Consider the following 23,133-nt stretch of genomic DNA (forward strand, 5'->3'; position numbering starts at 1 on the left):
GCCAGGAGTAAAATCCATGTCTTCTCACTTGTAGCTTCAGGCACTAACTAATTGAACATGGTACCTCCCACATAACTGTGTCACCAGGAGAGATTTTGCTTCCCAATCCACTTGATGCGCTCTCAAGCACAGCACCACTTTTAGCTGGCACATGGATGTGGTCCATGGCTGTCCTTGTGGGCAGGACAGACAGAAAAGCTGTTGACCCAGTGCCTGGAGAGACAGTGGCACCCTGTGGTGGCACCAGTTAATCACAGCATGTCACCTGGGAGTCAGGCAGCACCTTCCACAGGTCCTGGGTTGCCTTTAAGCCATGGTGGTCTCTAGTAGCCCACAGGCATCTCTGGGGGGCCGTGTTTCACTCCAAGCCCCAGCCGGGTCCCCACCATGTGTCACAGAGACAAGGATGAGCCACTCTCCTGTTTATATCATGGTGTTCCTGCTTTGCTGTATTCGTACCAGGCTGAATCACCCAGCTGGGCTCCTGGAAGAGCCGTGTCTATGGTTGTCAACTGCCTGTTCAGTCGCTTTTGCTTCTGGTGTCTCCTGTTTCAGGGTGACTGTCCCACATCTGACTGCAGCCGAGAGCAGAAATAGCCTGATACTAAACAGTGGTCAGAAACCCTCTGGAGAGGACAGGTCTCCAAAATCCAAACCATCTGTTATTATGCAGATATGTGGCCTGGAATTGACATGTTCCACCTCCTTGCCAAACATCAGCCCAGTGCTCGTTTTGCCTCTCTAAATTCCTCTTCCAGTTTCTATAGGACATGTTCTTCATTTCTTCTCCTAAATGACATTGCTCCAAGTGGAGACAGCTGGGTCTGTTCTGCAGAATGGCACAGATTAGCTCCTTGTTTCTGTTGTTACACACAGACTCATGCAAAAAATACCCAAACACCAGAACCCCCCTTTCCACCTCATCTAGTTTTACTGGGAACCCAAACAAAGGTGATTTAAGCAGCTTTGCTATGGCTCAGCAGCCAACCTGCCCAAGCCAGACTTGATTTTAGCTGCAGAGCAGCAGAGGTGAGCGAATGGACGTGGGAATTCCCGGCGGGATCTCCCCATGATCCGGGTTCCCGGCGGGAGGGGACAACGCCAGCCCAGAGCAAAATGCCCACGTGTTTGCCCAAGTTTGCTAAAATTTGCCCAAGTTTGCAGCTAAGGCTCTTCAAGAGCCCGAGTCCCGCCCCGCCCCCGAGCTCATCCATTATTCATGACCTTTCGCGCGCTTTTGTTGCCCACGTGACTGTTTTCGCGCGGAATCCGGCGGGGCAGGAAGAAGTGATGGCGGTGAGCGGCGGGACGGGGCGCGGAGCGGAGCGGGGCGATCGGGGTGACCCCCACCTCCCCGCGGGGTGCGGGGCTCGGTTCCTCCCCGCCCCGGCACTGCGGGCACGGTCGCGCAGGGTCCCCGGGGGATTTCGGGGGGTGGGATGGGGGTGCGCTCGCCCGGGACACCCGAAATGCCGCGGGAAGTTTCCCATGTGCCCCGCACCGGAGAACAGCCCGGGGAGGGGAAGATCGGAGGCTTTCCTGCGCTCTGGCTGCCCTGGGCTCGGGGGATGGATTGTCCCCGCATTCTCCCCTGCGTTTCTGTTGTGATTTTTCAAGGAAACTAACTATTTTAACCTTTCACGCTTCGGGAATGTAAGGAACGTTTAACGAAGGAATGTTGTTTTTACAAAACTAAGGAGCTGCTGCCTGACCCCAGCGCGGGGGGGGAAGGACTGAGAGACTCTATGACATCAGACTATGAATCCTTAATGTAAAACAAAGTCTCTTCAAACTAATCCTGGAATGCATACTGATACCTGTATTTACAAGTTAATCTAGGGAGAAGGGTAGCCAAAGAGCCAGGAACCCGTATTTTAAATAGATTTATAAGGGGAAGGGTATTGTTAGAATTAGATGAATGAAATATGTAAACTGAGGCAGGCGTCGGGTAGAACACCCGATCTTGCAAAATCGTTATTAAAATATGCTTTGCTAAGAGATCCTGCCTGGGCCTACTATATTTGCAAGGTAATTGTTTCCTACAGGGAAAAAGGATTTATCGCGGATCCGTGGCCCCTTTCTGACCACTGCAGAGGCTCCTGCAAGTGCTGACCCCTCTCCCCCCATGGTCCGGTGCCGGGGAGGGGGGTGTCCCGGCCCCCCCAGCCCTCACCCCGTCCCTCCTGTCCTTGCAGGACTCCTCCGAGTCACAGGCAGCGACCACCAGCCCGGTGCGCAGCTCCCGCCGCGGCGATGCCTTCACGTCCAGCCCCGGCCGGGACCTGCCCCCCTTTGAGGATGAGTCCGAGGGGCTCCTGGGGACCGGGGGGCTCCCCGATGAGGACGAGGAAGAAGGGGAAGAGCTGATCGGGGAAGGGATGGAAAGGTAAGGAAAGCGGTGGGAGGCGGCTCTTGGGGGAATGGTGTCTGGGGATGGGGTTTTACCAATGCGGGTGACGTGGGGTGGGTGCTCAGCCATGGTTGGGTCCCTGTATGGTGCTGGTAGCTGGGGTGAGTGCGCTGAAAAGCTACTGAACAGTGGAGAAAGGTCCAGGCATGGTGTCGTGTGAGTCCTGGAAGAACTGAGCAAATTACAAGCAAAGTGCCATCGTGATCCAGTGTGGGTAAATCAGGATATCCCTGGATACAAGATGTGTGTCCAGCCCAGCTCCTTACTCCTGCAGGCATAAATTTTAACTTTTTTTTACTCAGCCAGGCCTGCCGGCAAGTTGGTGAACTTTACAATGCAAAAGCTTGAATGCCGGCATTCATAACCCTGGTGCTGGAGCCCTTGGTACTGCAGGGCACCTGCTGTTGTGAAGTGTCTTCTTGCTCAACACGTTTTTCTGCAGAACAACTGTCCTGCCACCAGCAATAGCCAGAGAAGGGCCGGAGAAGCACTTTCTCAGCCTGGGCTGATTCGGTGCTATGTGTGTGTGCCAGGGACTACCGCCCCATCCCCGAGCTGGACGCCTATGAAGCAGAGGGCCTGGCCTTGGACGATGAAGATGTGGAGGAGCTGACGGCCAGCCAGCGGGAAGCCGCCGAGCGAGTCATGAGGCAGCGAGACCGTGAGCTGGAGCAGGGCATGGGCCGCATGAGGAGGGGGCTGCTTTACGGTAAGTGGAGATTGTGGAATCATGGAATCATAGAGTAGTTTGGGTAGGAAGGGACCTTCCCAGCTCCCCAGTGCCACCCCTGCCATGAGCAGGGACATCTTCACCAGCTCAGGTTGCTCAGAGCCCCGTCCAGCCTGGCCAGGGATGTCTCCAGGATGGGGCATCCACCACCTTTCTGGGCAACCTGGGCCAGTGTTCTACCAGATGAGCTGAATTAAGTGGACAGCCGGTACCCAAGTGGTTGACTGTAACCCAGCCTTTGTGGGGGAGCTGGACTCTCGCCCTCAGAGTAGAAGGGAGATCTCTAGAGCTCCATGATGTTTGTGTTCCTAGTGAAATCTCAGGCTGTAGGCTTGGCTGGACTCCCGAGTGTGTGATCACTTTGAGTTGAGCTTCCTAGGAGCTCGTTTGGTGTGTTCTTCTCCTTATGTGTTTGCTGCTAAAACAAACTCAGGATCCTGGGCCTGTATCATGGGTTTGGGATTCTACCAAGCGTATGTTGTAGAGTTTGTTGGTGTTGGTGTTCCTATAGAGACTTTTGTGGGCGGGATGGGAGGGCCTGTGATGCACTTGAAAGCCCATTCCTTGGCCTTTCTCCCTCAGTGCGTTGATGGACATGACTGTGCTGTTGCATACAAATCATCTTACTCGCTTTCATGAAGTCTGCATTCTGGGAGATGTAGGAGCCAGGCTAGACTGGATTTAGGCTGGACCTGCGATGGCTCTTGGTTTGTATCCCAGGCTCTGACCTCTTTGCTTCCACAGTCCATGTGATCCAGCTGTGACTAATCCAAAGAGTGGGAATGGCCATCCCAGCTCGTTTACAATTTTTCCTCCCAACCCTTAGATAGTGACGATGAAGACGAAGACCGTCCTTCACGGAAGAGGCGACTGGCAGAACGAGCTGCTGATGGCGTGGAAGAGGAAGACGAAGACATGATTGAGAGCATTGAGAACCTGGAAGACATGAAAGGGCATTCGGTGAGGGAGTGGGTTTCCATGGCCGCTCCCCGGCTGGAGATCTACCACCGCTTCAAGAACTTCCTGAAGACCCATGTGGATGAACATGGCCACAATGTCTTCAAGGAGAGGATCAGCGACATGTGCAAAGGTAGGGCTGCATGATCAGACGTTCTTTACTCTTTATGTGCTCACGGAACTTTGCAGTTATCCGGTCCATGCCTGGATTTTTTCTGCCTGCCCTGTTTGTTCCAGACGTGGAGTCAGCACTTTAAAAAACTCGGATGCTGATGGAGATAAATGAATAATGGAAACATGTCTCCTGTCTTCTTTGATTCTGGCTGACTAATTAGCAGGCCCCTGGTGTCTGCCACTCATTAATATTCATATCGCAGAAACGCTAGCAAAAGAATATGTGGGGCAGCAGACAGCGGTCTGCATGTTTGCGATCTGAGAGAGACAACAATTGCTGTCTGTGCCAGCTGCTTTCTCACACTGGAAACTGGATTATTCAGTGAGGGGACACAAATAGACTTGGTGACTTTGAAAACCGTGTCAGTGTTGCGCCCTCGTACTCCAACTAAGCACTGCCAGAAGAAGCAATCATTAAGGCTGTCGTTGATAAATTTTAAAAGCAGAATTTGTCACATTTAGGGACAGCTCATGTAGCTGCAGTTTGTATTTCTGCTTTATGTTGAGGCAGAAGCTTCAGAAGCTTGAGTAGCAGATCAGGGTCAGTGTCATACTGCTAGGAGACAAAAGGCATTTGTCTTGTCCCTTCCCAGGAATGTAAGATGCAGGTTTTTGCCAACCATTCAGCACAGTTGTCTCTCCTATTAACTTGTTTCCTAGAGATCTGTGGGAGAGTCGTGTGTTGGTCTGAGGCTTTTGAGTCTCAGGAACACCGAGCCTGGGAAATATCTGTGCTGAACTGGAGAGGAACAATCACAAGCTTGGTACTGATGAAGAATTTGTCAGAGAAATCGATTTTTAAAAAGAGTTTCCCACCCATTTTCAAATTGTCGACCTCTAAAGATTTTTTCAGGGAAGGTGCAGACACCTGCAGGATACAGGCTTGAGGAGTGGGCAGGTTGAAAATGCCATTCACCCAATCTTTTTCTTAAGAGAACAGAGAGAGTCTGGTGGTGAACTACGAGGATCTGGCAGCCCAGGAGCACGTCCTTGCCTACTTTCTGCCTGAGGCCCCAGCAGAAATGCTGAAGATCTTTGATGAAGCAGCCAAGGAAGTGGTGTTGGCCATGTACCCCAAATATGATCGTATTGCTCAGGAGATCCACGTCCGTATCTCCCACCTCCCTCTGGTGGAAGAGCTGAGGTCGCTCAGGTAAGCAGCAGAGCTAATAGCAGGGGCTTTGGGGTGCTCAGGAGAACTAATCTGCAAGCAAAAGAACTAGTGTGGTTAAGTCAAACAGGATTACTAGCTTATTACAGGAAAAAAAAAGTCAGCTGAGGGTGAGCTTCCAATGTCCCCAAAGGTAAAACACAAACCCTGCAAGTAAACTCCTGCTGATACCTGTTTCTTACTAAGCCTTTGGGAGTTGTGCCTTGGATCAGGAGTGTTTCTGGAGGGTGTTGTGCCTTCTGTGCCCCGCAGGCATCCAGCATCTCTGTCTTTCCTCAGGCAACTGCACTTGAACCAGCTGATCCGGACCAGCGGAGTGGTGACGAGTTGCACGGGGGTCCTGCCTCAGCTCAGCATGGTCAAGTACAACTGCAGCAAGTGCAGCTTCATCCTGGGACCCTTTTTCCAGTCCCAGAACCAGGAGGTGAAACCCGGCTCCTGTCCAGAGTGTCAGTCTCTTGGCCCCTTTGAAATCAATATGGAAGAGGTAAGAATCAGGCTTGCCCAGATGGGTCTGTCTGTGCTGCCCAGGCTGCTGCACTGCCTGTGCTGTCCCAAAAACAGGGTTCTGTCACCTGGTATGCACAAAAAAAAGCAAAATTTGAGCACATAGAGACAAGATATTGTTTATTAGAGTTGCGCAAGCCTGGATGCTGGAATAAAGCCAGCATGCCAGCAAGAAAAGTAACAGCTATTGTATACAAAATCTTACCACTACATTCACATCCTAAAGAGCCAATTGGTTACACATTTGCATATTACATTACATGATCATTTTAGTGTATAATGAGCAACTTTCAGCTAAAGGACACTTTATCCAACAGTCTCGAGATCTGTGTTAAAGTAAGACTCAACTAATTGTGTGGGCCTCAAAATGCCTAAAGCCGCAAGGTCAGGAGTGTCTGTAGTTTGTGACTGGGTATTTTGCAAGTCACTCTTATCTGTGTTAGATGAGTGGAACTGACCTAAAACTGAAAGGATTTATGTGTCTTTAGGTTAGCAATTGCAGACAGGAGTGATTATTTTAAGTGGCAATAACAACACCAGCCTGGCCTTAGCTTCCACCCTTTGAACATTTTTGGTGCTGGGAGAGGGGTCTCCTGCTATATCCAGGGGTCTCTGAAGATAGATCTTTTCTATTTGAGCTCTTGAACTGAATCTGCCCAATTTAGCAGTCAAGAGTAGTTTACTGCCTCATTCTAAGTGTTTTGGGCTTGATCTTTTGCCACAATAATTTCTGTGGTACAGTTACCTGTCCATATTGTAGAAATGCAGACACAGACTGTCCAGCCCTCCTCCTTCCCAAGTAGTATTTCCTGATACGGATTTTCCCAATCAGTATTTCCTGATCTGACAGCTAATGAAACTAGAGGACAGCAGCAAAATCTTTGACATGGAGCTTCTGACTTTCATTCTTTGCTTTGCCATCTTTAACTATCACAAGTGGAGCATCCTCCTCCCAGGAACTTGTCCGGTATTTGGGTGGACAAACGCTGTGCAGGCTGAAACACAGTCGCGAGATGTGCCCAAGGGATTTCCTGTCCCCGGTGTTGTCTGTCACGCCCTGGAATTGCTTCTTACAACCTGTGTCGTCCCATGCCCATGGTTTCTAACCAAAGTGTAATAAATCGTTGGATGGGCCTTCTCTACTGAGTTGCCTTTGAAAAGCATCGGCCGTGTTGATGCCTGCCAGACTTGCTGGGTAACTTTTCTGTTGTTGCTGCAGACCGTCTATCAGAACTATCAGCGCATCAAAATCCAGGAGAGCCCTGGGAAGGTGGCTGCGGGCAGGCTGCCCCGCTCCAAGGATGCCATTCTCCTCGCCGATCTGGTTGACAGCTGCAAGCCAGGGGATGAGATTGTGAGTACGGTGTTAAATTCAAGTATGGGGGTGGGCACTGAGCATTTTTAAGCTCTGACAATGACAGTACAGCAACATTTGTGGGGCTGTGGGGAGGGATTGTCCTCAGATGCCTTTGGGCAGCTGCTTTTGAGACTGGTATCAGTGAGGGACCCAAAACTGAACCTTGAATCCTTGAGTCGGTTTGGGCCCCTCAGGACAAGAAAGCCCTGGAGGTGCTGGAGCGAGTTGAGAGAAGGGAACGGAGCTGGTGAGGGGCTGGAGCACAAGTGTGATGGGAGCGGCTGAGGGAGCTGGGGGTTCAGCTGGAGAACAGGAGCTGAGGGGAGACCTTCTGATCTCTGACCTGCCTGAAAGGAGCTTGGAGCCAGGGGGGGTCGGGCTCTGCTCCCCAGGAACAAGCGCCAGGACCAGAGGAAACGGCCTCAAGTTGCGCCAGGGGAGGTTGAGGTTGGATCTGGGGAACAATTTCTTCCCCCAAGGGCTGTGGGGCATTGGAACAGGCTGCCCAGGACAGTGCTGGAGTCACCATCCCTGGAGGGGTTGGACAGACGGACATGAGGTTCTTACAGACAGGGGGTAGTGCTGGGGTTGGGTTAACGGTTGGACTTGGTGATCTTGAGGGTCTTTTCCAACCAAAATGATTCTGTGATTCTACGGTATCTTAAAATAGAGAGGGGGCTGGTTTATACTGTGCAGGCACTGACATCCTATCTCCCGGTTCCCAGGAGCTGACAGGGATCTACCACAACAATTACGATGGCTCCTTGAACACTGCCAACGGGTTCCCGGTGTTTGCGACTGTCATCCTGGCTAACCACATCGCCAAGAAGGACAACAAGCTGGCTATTGGGGAACTGACTGATGAAGATGTGAAAGTGATTGTGGGTCTGTCCAAGGATGAGCAGATTGGGGAGAAGGTGGGTCAGCCTCAGACATCCCTTCTTTTCCTTTTGATAGTTTGTCATCACCTGGCAGCTGGATCAGAAAGTGATGAAAGGTGTCAGCTGGCTAAACAGTGGTTAAAGAAACTTACAGAAATCTCAGTTTCCTCTGAGTGATCTTCTGTTTTTCTGTAGCTCTCACAAAACTGTTGATGAGAGTGAGTTATAGGAGGGGAGCAATTAAGAAACTTTCCTTGTACTTTTGAGGGTCAAATTTTCTGTTCCTCCTCTTCCTTCTCTGAGCCTTCCACATCACAACAGAGCTGGAAGACGGGGTACAGACACTCAGGCACTGCTTATATCTGACCATTGTTTTCTCTCCCCGTGTCTTGAAAACGAAGTGGAGGAAGTGTTCTGTGTCTCCAGTCCTCTTAAAGGGGATGTTATTATTTAGCTTAACCTGTGGTAGAGATCTTAGCTTTGCTTCTCTCTGCATGCCAAGACCTGAATTAAATACTTGAAAGAAAAAAGCCCCCTCACCTTGGATAATGAAAGACTCTTTGGAGACAGCAGTATCATAAGGGTAACGCAGATACGGCACCTTGTTGATGTTCATGCCAAATTCTATCCCGAATGAGAAACGGTATTCCCTGGACAACTCGTCTGGTTTTCCTTTCAGATTTTTGCCAGCATTGCCCCGTCTATTTATGGACACGAAGATATCAAGAGGGGCTTGGCTTTAGCTCTCTTTGGTGGAGAGCCCAAAAACCCAGGTGAGTCACTTGTGTCACCTGGGGCTGCTTCACTCAGCTGAAGGCAAATGGACCTGGGTTTGTCTGCGCTGTTGCAGTGGGAGTGGTGAGAGTTGTCTGTGTGTCTTGGTGAAAGACTGAGGGATATCTGTGATGGAAGTGGCTGCGTTTATCACGCTGAAAACTCTGGTGTGACGGTAGGAAATTGAAGACAGTTCCTGCTGCAAACCTGAGCATATTTTTATCCCTCCTCCTCGAGGAGGTCACACTTGATGTCCATTCAGAGATCTGACCTTTTGGCATCCTGATTTGTTATCATCTCCTTAGAAGGATGTGTTCAACAAGGTTAGAAATGCTGGTTTACACGTGACCACTTCCAAAGCTGACTTTCTTTTTCCTTTGACGTGCCTGTAAGGTGGTTTCCCTGCCCACCGTTTGCCTTTCCGACGTGTCTCTCCCATTACTGTTGTAGGCGGCAAACACAAAGTCCGTGGTGACATCAACGTACTTCTGTGCGGAGACCCCGGTACTGCGAAATCCCAGTTTCTTAAATACATCGAGAAGGCGTCCAGCAGAGCGATCTTCACCACTGGCCAGGGTGCTTCTGCTGTGGGCCTCACAGCCTATGTCCAGAGACACCCGGTCAGCAAGGAGTGGACGTTGGAGGCAGGAGCCCTGGTGCTGGCTGACAGGGGCGTCTGCCTCATCGACGAGTTCGACAAGGTGGGTTCTAGATCAGCTCTGGGAAGGATTAGCCGTGGAGGGACTGGTTGTAACCTCGGCTATGAGGAGACACTCTAACTCATGGTGCCATCTCCCAGCTGACCAAGGTTGCTGTATCTTGCTCAGGCCCTCGCTGGCCCATTGTGCAGTTTGTCACCTTCTCAGAGCCTCGGGAGCTGATTCTTCTCGATGTGTTGGGCAACGGGTATATGCGTAGTTTCAGTTTAAGTCATTCTTGCATTCTTGTAGATGAATGATCAGGATAGGACCAGCATCCATGAAGCCATGGAACAGCAAAGCATTTCCATCTCCAAAGCAGGCATTGTCACATCCCTGCAAGCCCGCTGCACTGTTATTGCTGCTGCCAATCCCATAGGTAAGTGCTGAGGGACCACAGGACCGTCTCAGGCTTCCAGCATCAGTCTGTGGTCCTGAGAACTGTGGCACAGCTTCCCCTCTCTCTGCCTGGTTCCTCCAGTCTGGAGCAGAGATCAAGCGAGCAGTGAGGTCCCCAGTAAAGTGCTGGGGATCTGTGCTTGCTTCAAAGCTTCAGCCTTGGAGCCTGTGTTGGACTTTGTTTGTCTCTGTGATCCAGGTGGGCGATATGACCCATCGTTGACTTTCTCGGAGAATGTAGACCTGACAGAGCCCATCATCTCTCGCTTTGATATCCTGTGTGTGGTGAGGGACACGGTGGACCCAGTGCAGGTACGAGCTGTGCTATGAACCTGAGCTTGTGCTGGGCTTGTGATGCTGCTCTTGGAATGCTCAGCTGCGGCTGCCTGCTGAGCTTTGCCATCCAGTGAGTGTCTTCAGTGTCTGTTATTCCCATACTCTCTTGTAGGATGAAATGCTCGCCCGGTTCGTTGTTGGCAGCCACATCAAGCACCACCCAGGTAGCAAAGAGGCCGTGAATGGGGACGCCAATGAGGTCGTTCTTCCCAACACATACGGGGTTGAACCCATTCCCCAGGAGATCCTGAGGAAATACATCATCTACGCCAAAGAGAAGGTTCACCCCAAACTCAACCAGATGGACCAGGACAAGGTGGCCCGGATGTACAGTGACCTCAGGAAAGAGTCTATGGTGAGAATACTGAGGAAAGCAGGGAGAGTATGTCTCTAGACTGCAAATCAGCCTGAGATGGCTCCAGCATATGTTGACACGTTCTTGCCATTCCTGTCACAAAAGTCTGTGCCACTGTTTTGTGAGAGACAGGCAGATCCTGCAGTGTGTGCTGAACAGATGATTCCTTATCTGAATGCAGAGTCTTGCCTCTCGGTGATCTATGGACTGATAGACTGGACACATGTACTAGTGCCTCCAGTGACAAAGTCCTCGTATTGTCACCTAGTCTGGCGGGCCCACAGGAGATGTTTGCATCCATCCATATGCTACTGGTACCTTACAGGGAGACGTTCTGTGTAGAAATGCCCTTCTCTTTTTTCCATGCAATCTCTCAGGCTGGTTTCATCCTCTCCAAGTGGAAGGTGAATTTGGTGAGGTCAGAGGGAGATGTTTGGAGCTTGTGAAAACTAATTTTTTAATTTTTTTGGGGGGGTTTTTTATTTCAATTCCTCCTAAAAGTTGCTGGAGGAAATGGGATTGCTGTTCCTGGAAAGGCACTAAACAGTGGCAAAGAGGGACCCCATGCAGCATCCCCTTGCACCCTGCTGAATTAAAATGTGGAGCGGGGGAGCCTGTACCACTGCAGAAGGTGCCAGCAGGTGGCAGAGCCTCCTCAGCCTGGGAGCCCTGCGAAGTCCAGGAGCAGCTCCCCACAGCTGAAGGAGATCCTGGGCCAGAAGCCCTTGCTCCATGTCTTTTACCTCCTTCTCTCCCCACTTAGGCGACCGGCAGCATCCCCATCACGGTGCGTCACATCGAGTCCATGATCCGGATGGCCGAGGCTCACGCCCGCATGCACCTGCGGGACTATGTGGTGGAGGATGATGTCAATATGGCCATCCGGGTGATGCTGGAGAGCTTCATCGACACGCAGAAGTTCAGCGTCATGCGGAGCATGCGCAAGGTGGGCGCTGGCTGAGCTGGGGCTGTAGCTGCAGCCCAGACCCCGTGGGTTCAGCTGCATCCTCCTCACACCGCCCTGGCTGTGGGGAGAGACCCTTCCCTCCTCTGCAGGGTCTGTCCTGCAGCGTCAGGTGCTGAGCAGGTGGAGGGAGGGGATTCTGCCCCACTGCTCTGAGACCCCTCTGCAGTGCTGGTCCAGCTCTGGGTCCTCAGCACAGGACAGACATGGACCTGTTGGAGAGGGGCTGGAGGAGCCACAGAAATGATCCGAGGCTGGAGCAGCTCTGCTGGGAGGACAGGCTGAGAGAGCTGGGGTGTTCAGCTGGAGAAGAGAAGCTCCGGGGAGACTTTATTGTGCCTTTCAGTGCTTAAAAGGGGCCGATAAGAAGGATGGGGACAGACTTTTCAGCAGGGCCTGTTGTGATAGGACAAGGGGTGATGGTTTTAAACTAAAGGAGGGAGATTCAGGCTGGACATGAGGAAGAAATTGTTGCCCCTGAGGGTGGTGAGAGCCTGTCCCAGGTTGGCCAGAGAGGTGGTGGCTGAACCATCCCTGGAGACATCCCAGGCCAGGCTGGACGGGGCTCTGAGCAACCTGAGCTGGTGCAGATGTCCCTGCTCATGGCAGGGGGGGCACTGGGGGAGCTGGGAAGGTCCGTTCCCACCCAAACTATTCTGTGATTCTGCAGGGGATCTGAAGGCATTGCTACATGAGCGCCCTTCCTCAGTATGTGGCGGGACAATGATTTTGTTTGGGCTGTGAAGAAAAAGTAGCCCAAGCCTCTGTATCAGAAGTACTGCCAGGGCCAGGTGTCTCTTTTTTGACACCTTCCCTGCTATTTCGGCACAGGACTCCCACTGCTGCTGCTGCCAGGTGATCGAGCCAAGCAGGCAGTTCGTTTCTTCATGTTTTTTCTAGGGCTCCTCAGGAGACAGTTAACCGCAGGGCAGCACTCAGTGGTTTTGTGCCCACTCTGCCTTTTTCTCCAAGTGGCAAGGCCTGGCTCCAAAGAGCCCTTGGCTGGCCACAGCCTGGCATTTATCTACTCGGAGTGTCTGGCCTCGGTCTGGACAACTCCTGGCCTCTCTTTGGCTGCAAACTGCCAAGTGTGAGCGTCTGCTGGGAAGGCACGGGGCAGTCTGGGGTAAGAGCAGCTGCTCTGCACCTTCCGCAGAACCAGCTCTCCCAGGGCTGCTCCCCCTGCGGGCAGCACCCCCAGCAATGCCCTGACACCCCAGACAGGCTCCACGGCCCCCCCAGAGACTTCAGGTAGGTATAAGAGCAGCTGACAGAGGAATGTCGTGGGTGTCACAGGGCTGTGTTTTAACCGCCTGTGCAGGTGGCGGCTTGGCATGGCTCCCTTAAGAAATGCTAAGGGCACAGGTGACAGCGGTGCCATTTGGTTCCCCTTGTGGTGTCATTTGGTCCCCTCTGTGCTCTGTGGGAGGAGAGGCTGGGTTGACGTCGGGCACGGGAGACCTGCGGTGTGTCCTTCGGTTCCTGACCCGCTTGGCTCGTCTCATCCTCCCTCCCAGACGTTCTCCCGCTACCTCTCGTTCAAGCGAGACAACAACGAGCTGCTGCTGTTCATCCTGAAGCAGCTGGTGGCAGAGCAGGTGATGTACCAGAGAAACCGCTATGGGGCCCAGCAAGACACCATAGAAGTCCCAGAGAAGGACCTGGTGGATAAGGTATGGGCTATTGTAACAAGTTGGCTCTGGGCTTGGTTCCTGCTCTCTGCGTGCAGCCTCAGAATCAGATGTGCTCTCAGACTTTTAACTTCCCTTCCTGAGTTATGGCACCAGAAAAAAAAATGGTGTTAATTTACCCAGGAAATCAGGCCTGTCTCATCTGTCTCTGCTCCTCTCTTCTCTGGGAGTGCCAAATTCTTTCCCCTCCGTTCTCATACATCCCCATAAAGCTTTGGGCTTGGAGTGGTAAATCCTGCGGTACAGCTGGTGCTTTGCAGGTGAATGAGAACACAAGAGCCGTGGCACGTGCGTTTGAGGAAGCGATGAGCAGAAAAAATGTCTTGTTTGCCTGAACTTTGCCAGTCCCTGCTGAAGCTCACCCTCCTCCTTAATGCATCCTCATCCTGGCCCAGGGGCAGCACTCCTGACTCGGCCTTTCTATGCAAAGGATTGACTTTGCTTGGCACTAAAGCAGCATTTGATTCCCGGCTTGCTGCTTTTCTGCTCTTGCATAAAATGTGCAGATAACTACTTCCAGAACCACAGCTTGGTGCTGCCAGTGTGAGCTCCCCCAGTCAGAAGCCTCCTGTGAAGCTGTCTCCCAGTGGGTGAGGTATTAGGGGCTTTTGGATAGTAGTTCTAGCTCTAATGGGAGTAAAAGGATGAGCCGAGAGCAGGCAGGTGCTGCGACAGCATCCTCTCTGTGCTCAGCTCAGCGCTGCCAAGGCTCCTCCTGACCTGCAGTCTCGCCTGCTGCTGCAGTTCTGGTTCCCGCAGAGCAGAGGTTGCTGACTGGCAAGTTTTCTGCAGCCTCTGCTATGGAAAACCACGTGGTTCTTCTGATTTTTAAATAAACATTTACCTTTCCCCTCCCTCCTCTTCCTCCCAGGCTCGGCAGATCAACATCCACAACCTCTCAGCCTTCTATGACAGCGAAGTGTTCAGGATGAACAGATTCAGCCGAGATGTGAAGAGGAAGCTGATTGTCCAGCAGTTCTGAGGCTGGAAGCAGAATTCACCACGTGCTCCTGTGAGACAAAACCTCCATCTCGCAGCCCTCCCAAGAACACAGAGATCACGATCCAGGGGCACTAAGCTGCACATTCTCTTGCTTGCTTTGTGCCTTATGGATTAAGGGAGTGCTGAGCTGCTGAAGACCTTGTAAATAGAACAGAATTTAAGTAGCTAAATGCCTAGCCAAGTCTGTTTAGCAACTTCGTTCACCGTTTTGCCTTGTAGCTGGGCACAGCAGGGAGAGAATTGCTGGCCACATGGATGGGATGTTTGCTGTTTATTTGTCACTGGTTGTTATGGGCTCATCCGCAGAAGACAGCGAGTGGGAGCATTCGAAAAGCATTTGTCTGCTTTATCTGTGCCCCTTGGATTGCAAACACCCTCAGGGATTCTCTTTTCCCATCTCTGGCGACTGTGGAGCCTGCTGGGTGATAATTGAGACTGCTTTCAACTCTCCATGAGCCAGCCGTCCTCTCCGCTCCAGGCCTGTGTGCCTGACACTTGACATTTCCCCAGGTGCCCGCATGGGTTGACCTTGTGCTTGGTTTCTGCAAGGGAAGGGGGGGAGCAGAGGGAGATGAGAACTGAAATAAAACGTACTATTTTTAATATCGGTGGTGATTTGTATGGGCAGTGAAAGCTCTTTCCGTACACACTGGGGCAGGGTCCAGAAGCCTTAGGGAAGGGGCTTCCTCTGCCTTACTGGGTGTTATCTCTGTGCAGGTGTGAATTTGTGGCTGGATTGAAGTGCTGGCACCTAAACTGAACCCCATCTCTCACACCCATTAGCTGAGGGTGATGTACCCATGGTACCGATTTGGGGGGTAGCAATGGAGGAGCCCTGAGCTGGAGTGTCCAGGGAGGACAGGATGGATGCAGTCTTCACATGCAGTTTTCTTACTATGTGTTTTGAATACATTTGTTTTTCAATACTTTTGTGTTTCTTCCTCTTTTGGGATCTCCTGCAGCCACAGGGGGAAGGAAGAGCATAACTGAGCAACCTGGATGCTGGACCAGCTGCTCAGCAGTTTGTGGGGTTGGGTTTAGGTACAAACACATCTTGTGTTTGCTCTTCAGGCTCATGCGAGCTCCCAGTGCTGGTCTCAGCTACTGAACATCCTCACTGCGGATAGATCCCAGGACACGGTTTGTCCACAGGACAGTGTCATTAATGCCACAGTCCCATCCAGGGCCAAGTAGCTCCTTCCCTGCTCATCGGAACACTGATCTATCTGTGGGACTCTCTCCTGTAAATGTTTGTATGACTGTGAGACTGTCCTGTTGCAGTACATATCTCCCACCTCCCTTCCTTTCCCACTCCTGGGTTTGACAGCCTTGATCTCACGTCTTGGCTGCTGCTTGGATTCCAGTCCGGGGGAAGCAGTAAACCCTCTCCAAGACACAGCCGAGGTCTGCAGTGAATGTGCTTTGCCTGGCTGGATTTACAGCACCGTAAGGCACCTCCAGCCTCCTCCTGCCTGTGCGCAAGAGAATCTGTGCTCTGGCTGCTGCGACTCCGTGCTGGCCAAGCAGACGTGTCCCCGGCTGCCGACGCCGTGGGGTTTGTCATGGTGATGTGCGTGTGTGAGCGTCCACTCAGCCTGGTTGTTACTGGGGAGCTCGCGGGGCTTGACCCCCGCTGGGGGCTCAGCACATGATTCTCAGCCTGAAACTGGCTCCGCGTGTTGCCTTTGCTGCCTGCCAGCTCCCTCCTGTGTTATTTGTTTAACTGTTTTGGCTGCTGCTTTCACTTCCCACTGGGTGTCTGTCTACCAGGGCTTTCCACGGGCAGCCCATGGAGACGCTTTCCTGGCGTGGCCTCCCTGCCCGAGCCAGCCCTTTGCCCCGAATGTGCGCCTGGGTCGGACATGCGCCGGGGAGGCGAGGGCAGCGCTGCCGTGTGCCGGGAGCCGCGGGGTGAGGCCCAGCGTGTCCCTCGGGGCTGTCGGCACCTCACGTCCCGAAGCCGGGGCCACGGCAGAGGCCAGCGCTGGGGACAGCGACCGCCAGCACTCGCACGCTGTGCCCAGCTCTGCGGGAGCCCACATACCTGGCCGGGGAAAATGCTGGTCCTGGTAGCAAAACCAGCAGTAATGAGGGATGAAACCAGCTCATCAAGCAAACTGAATTTCTGTGTTGAGTACCAGCAGGACCAGGGCAGTGACCGTCCCTCCCGTGCTGGGCACTGGGGAGGCCAGACCTCGAATCCTGGGGTCAGTTTGGGCCCCTCATGACAAGCAAGCCCTGGAGGTGCTGGAGCGAGTTGAGAGGAGGGAACGGAGCTGGTGAGGGGCTGGAGCACAAGTGTGATGGGAGCGGCTGAGGGAGCTGGGGGTTCAGCTGGAGAACAGGAGCTGAGGGGAGACCTTCTGATCTCTGACCTGCCTGAAAGGAGCTTGGAGCCAGGGGGGGTCGGGCTCTGCTCCCCAGGAACAAGCGCCAGGACCAGAGGAAACGGCCTCAAGTTGTGCCAGGGGAGGTTGAGGTTGGATCTGGGGAACAATTTCTTCCCCCAAGGGCTGTGGGGCATTGGAACAGGCTGCCCAGGGCAGTGCTGGAGTCACCATCCCTGGAGGGGTTGGACAGAGATGAGGTTCTCAGGGACATGGGGCAGTGCCAGGGCTGGGATAAGGGTTGGACTTGGTGATCTTGAGGGTCTCTTCCAACCAAACTGATTCTATGAACGTTAGGTGTGGGAAGAGAAAGAGGCTTTGCGTTGCACTGGACAGATACAAAAATGCTTCTTAAACATGTGCAACCTTGTGAAGGTTCTGCTGTGCCTGTAGTGACCCACACAGAGTTAAATACATGGCCAAGCATGTCACCAAAACTCATGAGAGAATGCACAGGAATGGAGTAGCACTCCTGATTTTCACAGAACAGACTCACAGAATAGTTGGGTTTGGAAGGGACCTCTGGAGATCATCCAGTCCAACCCACCTGCTAAAGCAGGTTCACCAGGACAGATTGCACAGGAATTTTCTCAGCTCCTTGCCAGTGCTGTTGACAGTTACCCTCTAGTTTTGTCCTACAATTTGCTTCTGCCTCCTCTACTCTGGCCCCACCTCACTTGGCCCACAGCGTGACCAGTGCCAACAGAGAGATGCCATTGTTGGAGTCACTTCTTCGTCACTTTGCTCACTCTGCCTCCCCCTGAATCCTCACTACAAAGACAGTTTTTCCTCTCCACCTTGTTGTGTTGCCAGCATCCAGCAGAGCGATGAATTCTTGCAGCTGCGCCCTCGCTAACATTGGCATCATGCACTCAGTGGAGCGTTAACGCCAGTCTGAAGGCATGTTCCTCCTCTCACGGCCACTGAGCTTTTCGGGTTCCCCGGAGCAAATTTTGGGTGTTGACAGCATCAGGTGTCCGGGCTGGACCGAGGTGCGGACAGAGGTGAAAACAGATGCTGCTCTGAACAGGGACTGCTTAGCCAGGGGCATGTTCCAGCTGAACGTAGCAAGGATTTTACTGTGGGGCTCAGGAGCTGGGCAAGCCAAGCCACGCTCTCCTGAAACAAGGAGTTGCTCCCCTGACAGCCTTGGGTTTAGCCAAGCTTGAGCGCTTGGCTCCTCGCTGCTGTGATTCAAACACTGCACAGTGCCTCTGACAACCTGGGGCAAAAGCAAGAGCCGTGGGAGGGGAGGTTTGTCCCCGGGGGCTGTGCCTGGGCTCAGGCAGAAGATGATGGAGACGGTTCTTGCAGAGCAGACAGGGCTGTGTGAAGCCAGGCTGTGTCCCTTCTACTGGTCATTCCTCCCTTGGGATTGTGGTTGTTAGTAAATTCTGGGTGAGACTGGCTTGGAAAAGCACCTTGATTTGAAGAAGGCATGATGGGCCAGATCCTGACTGGGTTTAATTCGAACACACTGTGTGCACACTCCTGAGAACAGCGTGGCTCTCCGCAGCGCATCGGAAGCCGTTTGACCTTAGCCCAGCACAGAGTACAGATATACACATAAACATAATGCATACATTGTCAGCTGGGTCCAGAGGAGGGTCACAGAAATGCTCCAAGATCTGGAGCAGCTCTGCTGGGAGGACAGGCTGAGAGAGCTGGGGTGTTCAGCTGGAGAAGAGAAGCTCCGGGGAGACCTTATTGCACCTTTCAGTGCTTAAAAGGGGCCGATAAGATAGATGGGGACAGACTTTTCAGCAGGGCCTGTTGAGATAGGACAAGGTGTGGTGGTTTTAAACTAAAGGAGGGAGATTCAGGCTGGACATGAGGAAGAAATTGTTGCCCTGAGGGTGGTGAGAGCCTGGCCCAGGTTGGCCAGAGAGGTGGTGGCTGAACCATCCCTGGAGACATCCCAGGCCAGGCTGGACGGGGCTCTGAGCAACCTGAGCTGGTGCAGATGTCCCTGCTCATGGCAGGGGGGGCCCTGGGGGAGCTGGGAAGGTCCCTTCAACACAAACTGCTCTGTGATTCATGCTCGCTTGGGGTATGTGAGCGGGTGCCCGCAGATAACCAGCTAACACCTGAGGGTACGTGACCTGGGAAAAAGGGCGAGACAACCCCCCTCCCTTCCTGCAACTCTTTCCTGCCTACTGACAGGGTTTAGACTCTAGATAGCTTCTGCCTTTACTGTGATCATTAACCAACGTGCTACATCTGCAGATCCTGGGTTCTAGCCAGTGTGCCAGCAGCTGTTTCTGAGTCTGCTTGTCAAATGGGAGATGCCCCTTGAGTAAGGAAAATTCTGCCCCCAGTAACACATATTTTTTCTCCTCAAATTAATGCCAAAGTCACTTGGAAAAATTAGCATATGCAGCATTTCTGGACCAGCAGTGTTTCACTTTGTACCATGCCAGACCTTGGCTGGAGCCCACTCTGTCCATCTCCTGCACGTTTACTAAAGAGCTGCCTGGAAACTGGTTGACAAGCATTTTCCCAGTGTAACTGTGCCCAAGACGTAGCAGTTGTGTTGGACAGTGTCACCTTCCTGTCCCAGAGGAGGCTGAGCAGCTGCAGTTCAGCCAGCAGGACCATTCCAGGGGCTGATGGCTCTGTCCTTGTTGACCTCAACTGACCTGAATACCTGAATTCCAGCATGGGAGCGCTGAGCTGTTAAGACAGAATGGAAATACGTTTACAGAAGATGTGTACCTGCAGATACGAGTCACTGCAGATACCGACCCCTCATGCCACACTGCAGGGAGGATGCTCTCTGAACTTGCTCGTATTCCTCCATCTCATAAAATACTTTTCCACTTAACAAGGCAGAGCCAAAATTGGATCAGGCTTCTGCTGTATTTTGCATCTATTATGCAGTTCTTGCTGCCATGACTGATTTAATGTCTCCATTATTGTGGAGCACTGGTCTGCCAACAAACCCAGCCATCCAGCATGGTCCTCAGCCACAACTGAATGTCTGTGAGGAGCCCCGAGGGGCTGCTGAGTGCTGCATCTCCAGGACAAAAGCTCCTTGGAACGGGGTTGTGCTCTTTTTCTGTTCATCTTGCAAGTCACCTCTAAAGTTGAGGGGAGGCTGTGGGGGGAGCCCAGAGCCAAATTTCTTCTCTGGGTTATCCAGTGTTCAGGGAGATGTGAAAGTAACTGTCTGGGGTAAAAGACACCGAGGAGCTTCAGTCCCATCAAACCACACAGAAACATGTATCTAGGAATGCCAGTTGTCCCCATGAGCCTCTCCTCAGACTCAACACACACTCATCTTCTTCAGATGCTGACTGCCCCCCTGCGCTGGAGACACCCATATCCCAGGTTGGCTGTTGAACCCAGATGTTTTCCAAAGATCACATTTGGATTTTCAGTTTAGCAAGGAAAGGTATAACCCACAAGTCACCTCTGGGTTCTTCCTAGTGAAGATACTCACTCAATGAGGAGTAGAGAGTCCCTTCTGGACAACCCCTCCAGTCACTGTACAACAGGAGAGGCTTATGTTGTCAGGGCCCAGAGGGTACTAATAGGCCTTAATTGCCCTAACGGGGCTCACCTGGGGCCTCCACCCACACCAGGAGCTCTATTTAAGCTCAGCCTGGGACCCTCACTGTATGTTTGAGCTGTGAGGTCAGAGTCCTTATTGGTTTGTGCTGTGACCCATGGGCTGCCTTCTTGACCTGACCTTCATCTTCTCCTACTGCTGTGGAGTTGCCAAGCTATCACTAGATGGTGTCTGACCATGGTTGCCATCAGCAGACTGTGATTCTGACCTATGGACTGATTTCTTGGTTTGATATTGGGCTGGCTGCATCACTATGAGCTTCTCTGAATACCTGGACTTCTGGCTGAACCTGGCTGCTGTCCCTGAGTGTCTCATCTGCCTTCGGTACTGGGGGGGGTCTGTCCTGCTGGCTGTTATTGTGCTCAGCAACCTGATGTTGCTCCTCAAGCCTTGCATAGCAAGGGCTTGGCAGTCACTTCTTTGGGCGCAGGTCATACCTCTTAAACTAGGCAGAGCTGAGACCAAATCTCTTGCAGCTTCTCACCAACCTCTTGGCTCCACTGGGCTTTAGCCTGTTTATCCTTCTGCCCCAGTAAAAAGCTTTGCAAGGCCTGAGATCTGCCTGCCTTCATGACTTCTACTTTTCTGCAGATTTTCCATCCCTTCCAGCAGGGCAATTGGTCTCTGCTTAGGATCAGAGTTGATGAGCTCAACATGGAGATAAGGGGGTTCTCCAAGCTGTGCTGTACAGAAGCCCAGCTTAAATGATGGGAATAGTCCCTGAGGTGTAGTCCTTTCTCCATCCTCGCTGGGAGCTCGCTGGTCACCCCTCACACCAGTGGAAGGCTCTGACCGTCCCTCTCCGTGCCAGCTCCAGCACAGGAATGTGACTGGCTTGCAGCTCCCCTGGGCTATGAGGAAACCTGCTTGGCCTTTCAGCTGGAGAGCTCTCTGCTTCCTTGCCTCAGGTGGCTCCATTAAAGGTTATTCTGGCCCTTTAATCAAATTCGATATCGCTTTGTTTTCCTCTGCCCTCTGGGAGCCTGCCGAGGTTTGCTGTCTCCCGCATGGCTATTAATGCGGCGATCATCTCCGCTTTAGCCGGGAGAGAAATGTAAAGCTGCAGGGACGGGAGGCAGCAGGGGCACGTGAAAACCAGGCAAGTAAAGCACGACTTGTGCTTGATCTTCACCTGCACCTTGCAGCAGCGGATGGGAAAGGAGCAGGGCTGGCAGCATTGCTGTGTTTGGGGGGCAGCGTTCCCACCCTGAAGGGAGCAAGCTGGTGCAGAGAGATGCAGAAAGGCTCCAGGTGATACCGAGAATCCCGCTCCTGGGCTCTAAACAGAGAAGATGCTCTTCCCCTCTAATTATGGCATATCCTGGAAGGCATTAATTGCTCCAGGTCACTCCTCTTGGAGTGTTTATTACACGCCTTCCCCAGCAGGGTTTGGGATGGGAGCAGCAGCTGTGTGTTTTGCCTGGAGAATGGCTGCGTGCCCGGGCCACACAAGAACAGAGTGGGTACCTGCCCCTGCTTGGTACAGTCAAAACCTTGCACGGTGTCCTGGTATTAAAAAGGCTAAGTCAGCAAATAAGCTTATATAAAGCTTGTCGGAGGCGCTGAAGTAAATTCACGTATGCTGGAACAAGGGAGAGGTTCGATCTTTCCTTGTGCCTAGGGAAGGAGGGGCTGGGTGGGGAGATTCTGGAGCTTTCTGGGGGGATGAGATGCCGAAGGGCCGTACAGCTCCGCAGGAGATGGGGTTCAATCACGCCGTGCGCCACCAGCCAGCGGTGTCACCCCATCCCTGTCCCACGGAGCCAGCGATCCGGGTAACGGGACGGAGTCTGAGAAGAGGTTTTTCTTTCCTTCTGCTCTAAGGCTGGGCACAGATCACTTTCCCTTGTCCAGACAAATGTCAATGTGCAAAGGAAGAAGGGTTACGCCTTTTTCCTGCTCCTAGCGACATCTTGCATTTTCTAATGCTGCCAGGACTTAACATCTGACTGCTCATTTGTTTTGCTTATTGTTTACTTTCTTGCTCTGCTGAGCAAGGGCAATAGATCACTTTCACCTTTGTAGGTGGATTCAGTTCTGCTGTATTTAGGAGAATAAAACATCTCACCAGCATATTTCAAGTTAATGTGTTGCCCTTGTTTGTTTGTTTGTTTTTTTAACTGGAGTTTCAAAATAAGTTACATTTCTGTTGAGATTAGACTTTGCAGTTAATTTCCTTTTAATTAACAACTCTTAGGCACCAAATTCTTTCCCTTAGCTATCACCTCATTCCTCTACCTCAGTAGTATTTGTTTGCAAGTATCTTGGAATAAAACGTGACCCTTAAATTGAAATGGGAAAGCTGGCTGCATTTCCTGAAGGCAAAAGCTGTTAGAGTGACTTACAGGGGGAGACGACAGAAGGATTTCCAGTTCCGCCAGCCTGAAATACACGCTTGCTTTCTGATTCTGCCTAACAGGCATAACTGTAAAATTGAACAATTTGGGAGAAGAACAGAAAAGCACAGATAATGGTAATACCAAGAAAAATTTCTGAACGGCTTTGAAGCAGCTATAAAAGAGCATTTAGTGCAATTGTAAAGCCCCTTTTACCAGAGCTCTGAACATTGTTGGAGAATATACAGCAGGTAGGGAGGCTGGGGGAGGTCAAATGAGAAATGACAAGCCTTTGCCTGTAAAGTTGTCAATACCGCAGAGGAAAGCCAAGCCAGCCGAACCTATTCCAGCGAGCGTGAAATGAAGACATGGGGACTGTGCTGGGTTTAAGTTCATGCTGTTTTTAAAGAGAACTGGTGTTGCCCATCTCTGC

General features: G+C 52.1%; 2 protein-coding genes across 2 annotated transcripts in view; both read left to right on the plus strand.

Annotated features, from left to right (window-relative positions):
* ABTB1 (ankyrin repeat and BTB domain containing 1) overlaps positions 1 to 23,133 on the plus strand; it is a 129,479-nt gene that overhangs the window by 43,460 nt on the left and 62,886 nt on the right. The gene's annotated exons all lie outside the window — the stretch shown is intronic.
* Positions 1,282 to 15,034, plus strand: MCM2 (minichromosome maintenance complex component 2). The gene is made up of 16 exons (XM_065642667.1): positions 1,282 to 1,296; positions 2,196 to 2,386; positions 2,944 to 3,119; positions 3,967 to 4,230; positions 5,205 to 5,424; positions 5,722 to 5,929; positions 7,169 to 7,303; positions 8,032 to 8,223; positions 8,867 to 8,960; positions 9,412 to 9,662; positions 9,912 to 10,038; positions 10,258 to 10,370; positions 10,507 to 10,749; positions 11,513 to 11,695; positions 13,231 to 13,386; positions 14,276 to 15,034. The coding sequence occupies exons 1-16, from the start codon at positions 1,291 to 1,293 to the stop codon at positions 14,384 to 14,386; spliced, it is 2,670 nt and encodes an 889-aa protein (XP_065498739.1). The 5' UTR covers positions 1,282 to 1,290; the 3' UTR covers positions 14,387 to 15,034.

The sequence above is a fragment of the Caloenas nicobarica genome, chromosome 11 (genome assembly GCF_036013445.1).
Source record: "Caloenas nicobarica isolate bCalNic1 chromosome 11, bCalNic1.hap1, whole genome shotgun sequence".
NCBI lineage: Eukaryota > Metazoa > Chordata > Aves > Columbiformes > Columbidae > Caloenas > Caloenas nicobarica.

Bases quoted from the DNA above. Each gene is read 5' to 3' on its own strand.
- MCM2 (XM_065642667.1), top strand. The intron at 8,224-8,866 runs GTGGGTCAGCCT...TTTTCCTTTCAG, and splicing joins ATGAGCAGATTGGGGAGAAG to ATTTTTGCCAGCATTGCCCC. The intron at 10,039-10,257 runs GTAAGTGCTGAG...TCTGTGATCCAG, and splicing joins TGCTGCTGCCAATCCCATAG to GTGGGCGATATGACCCATCG.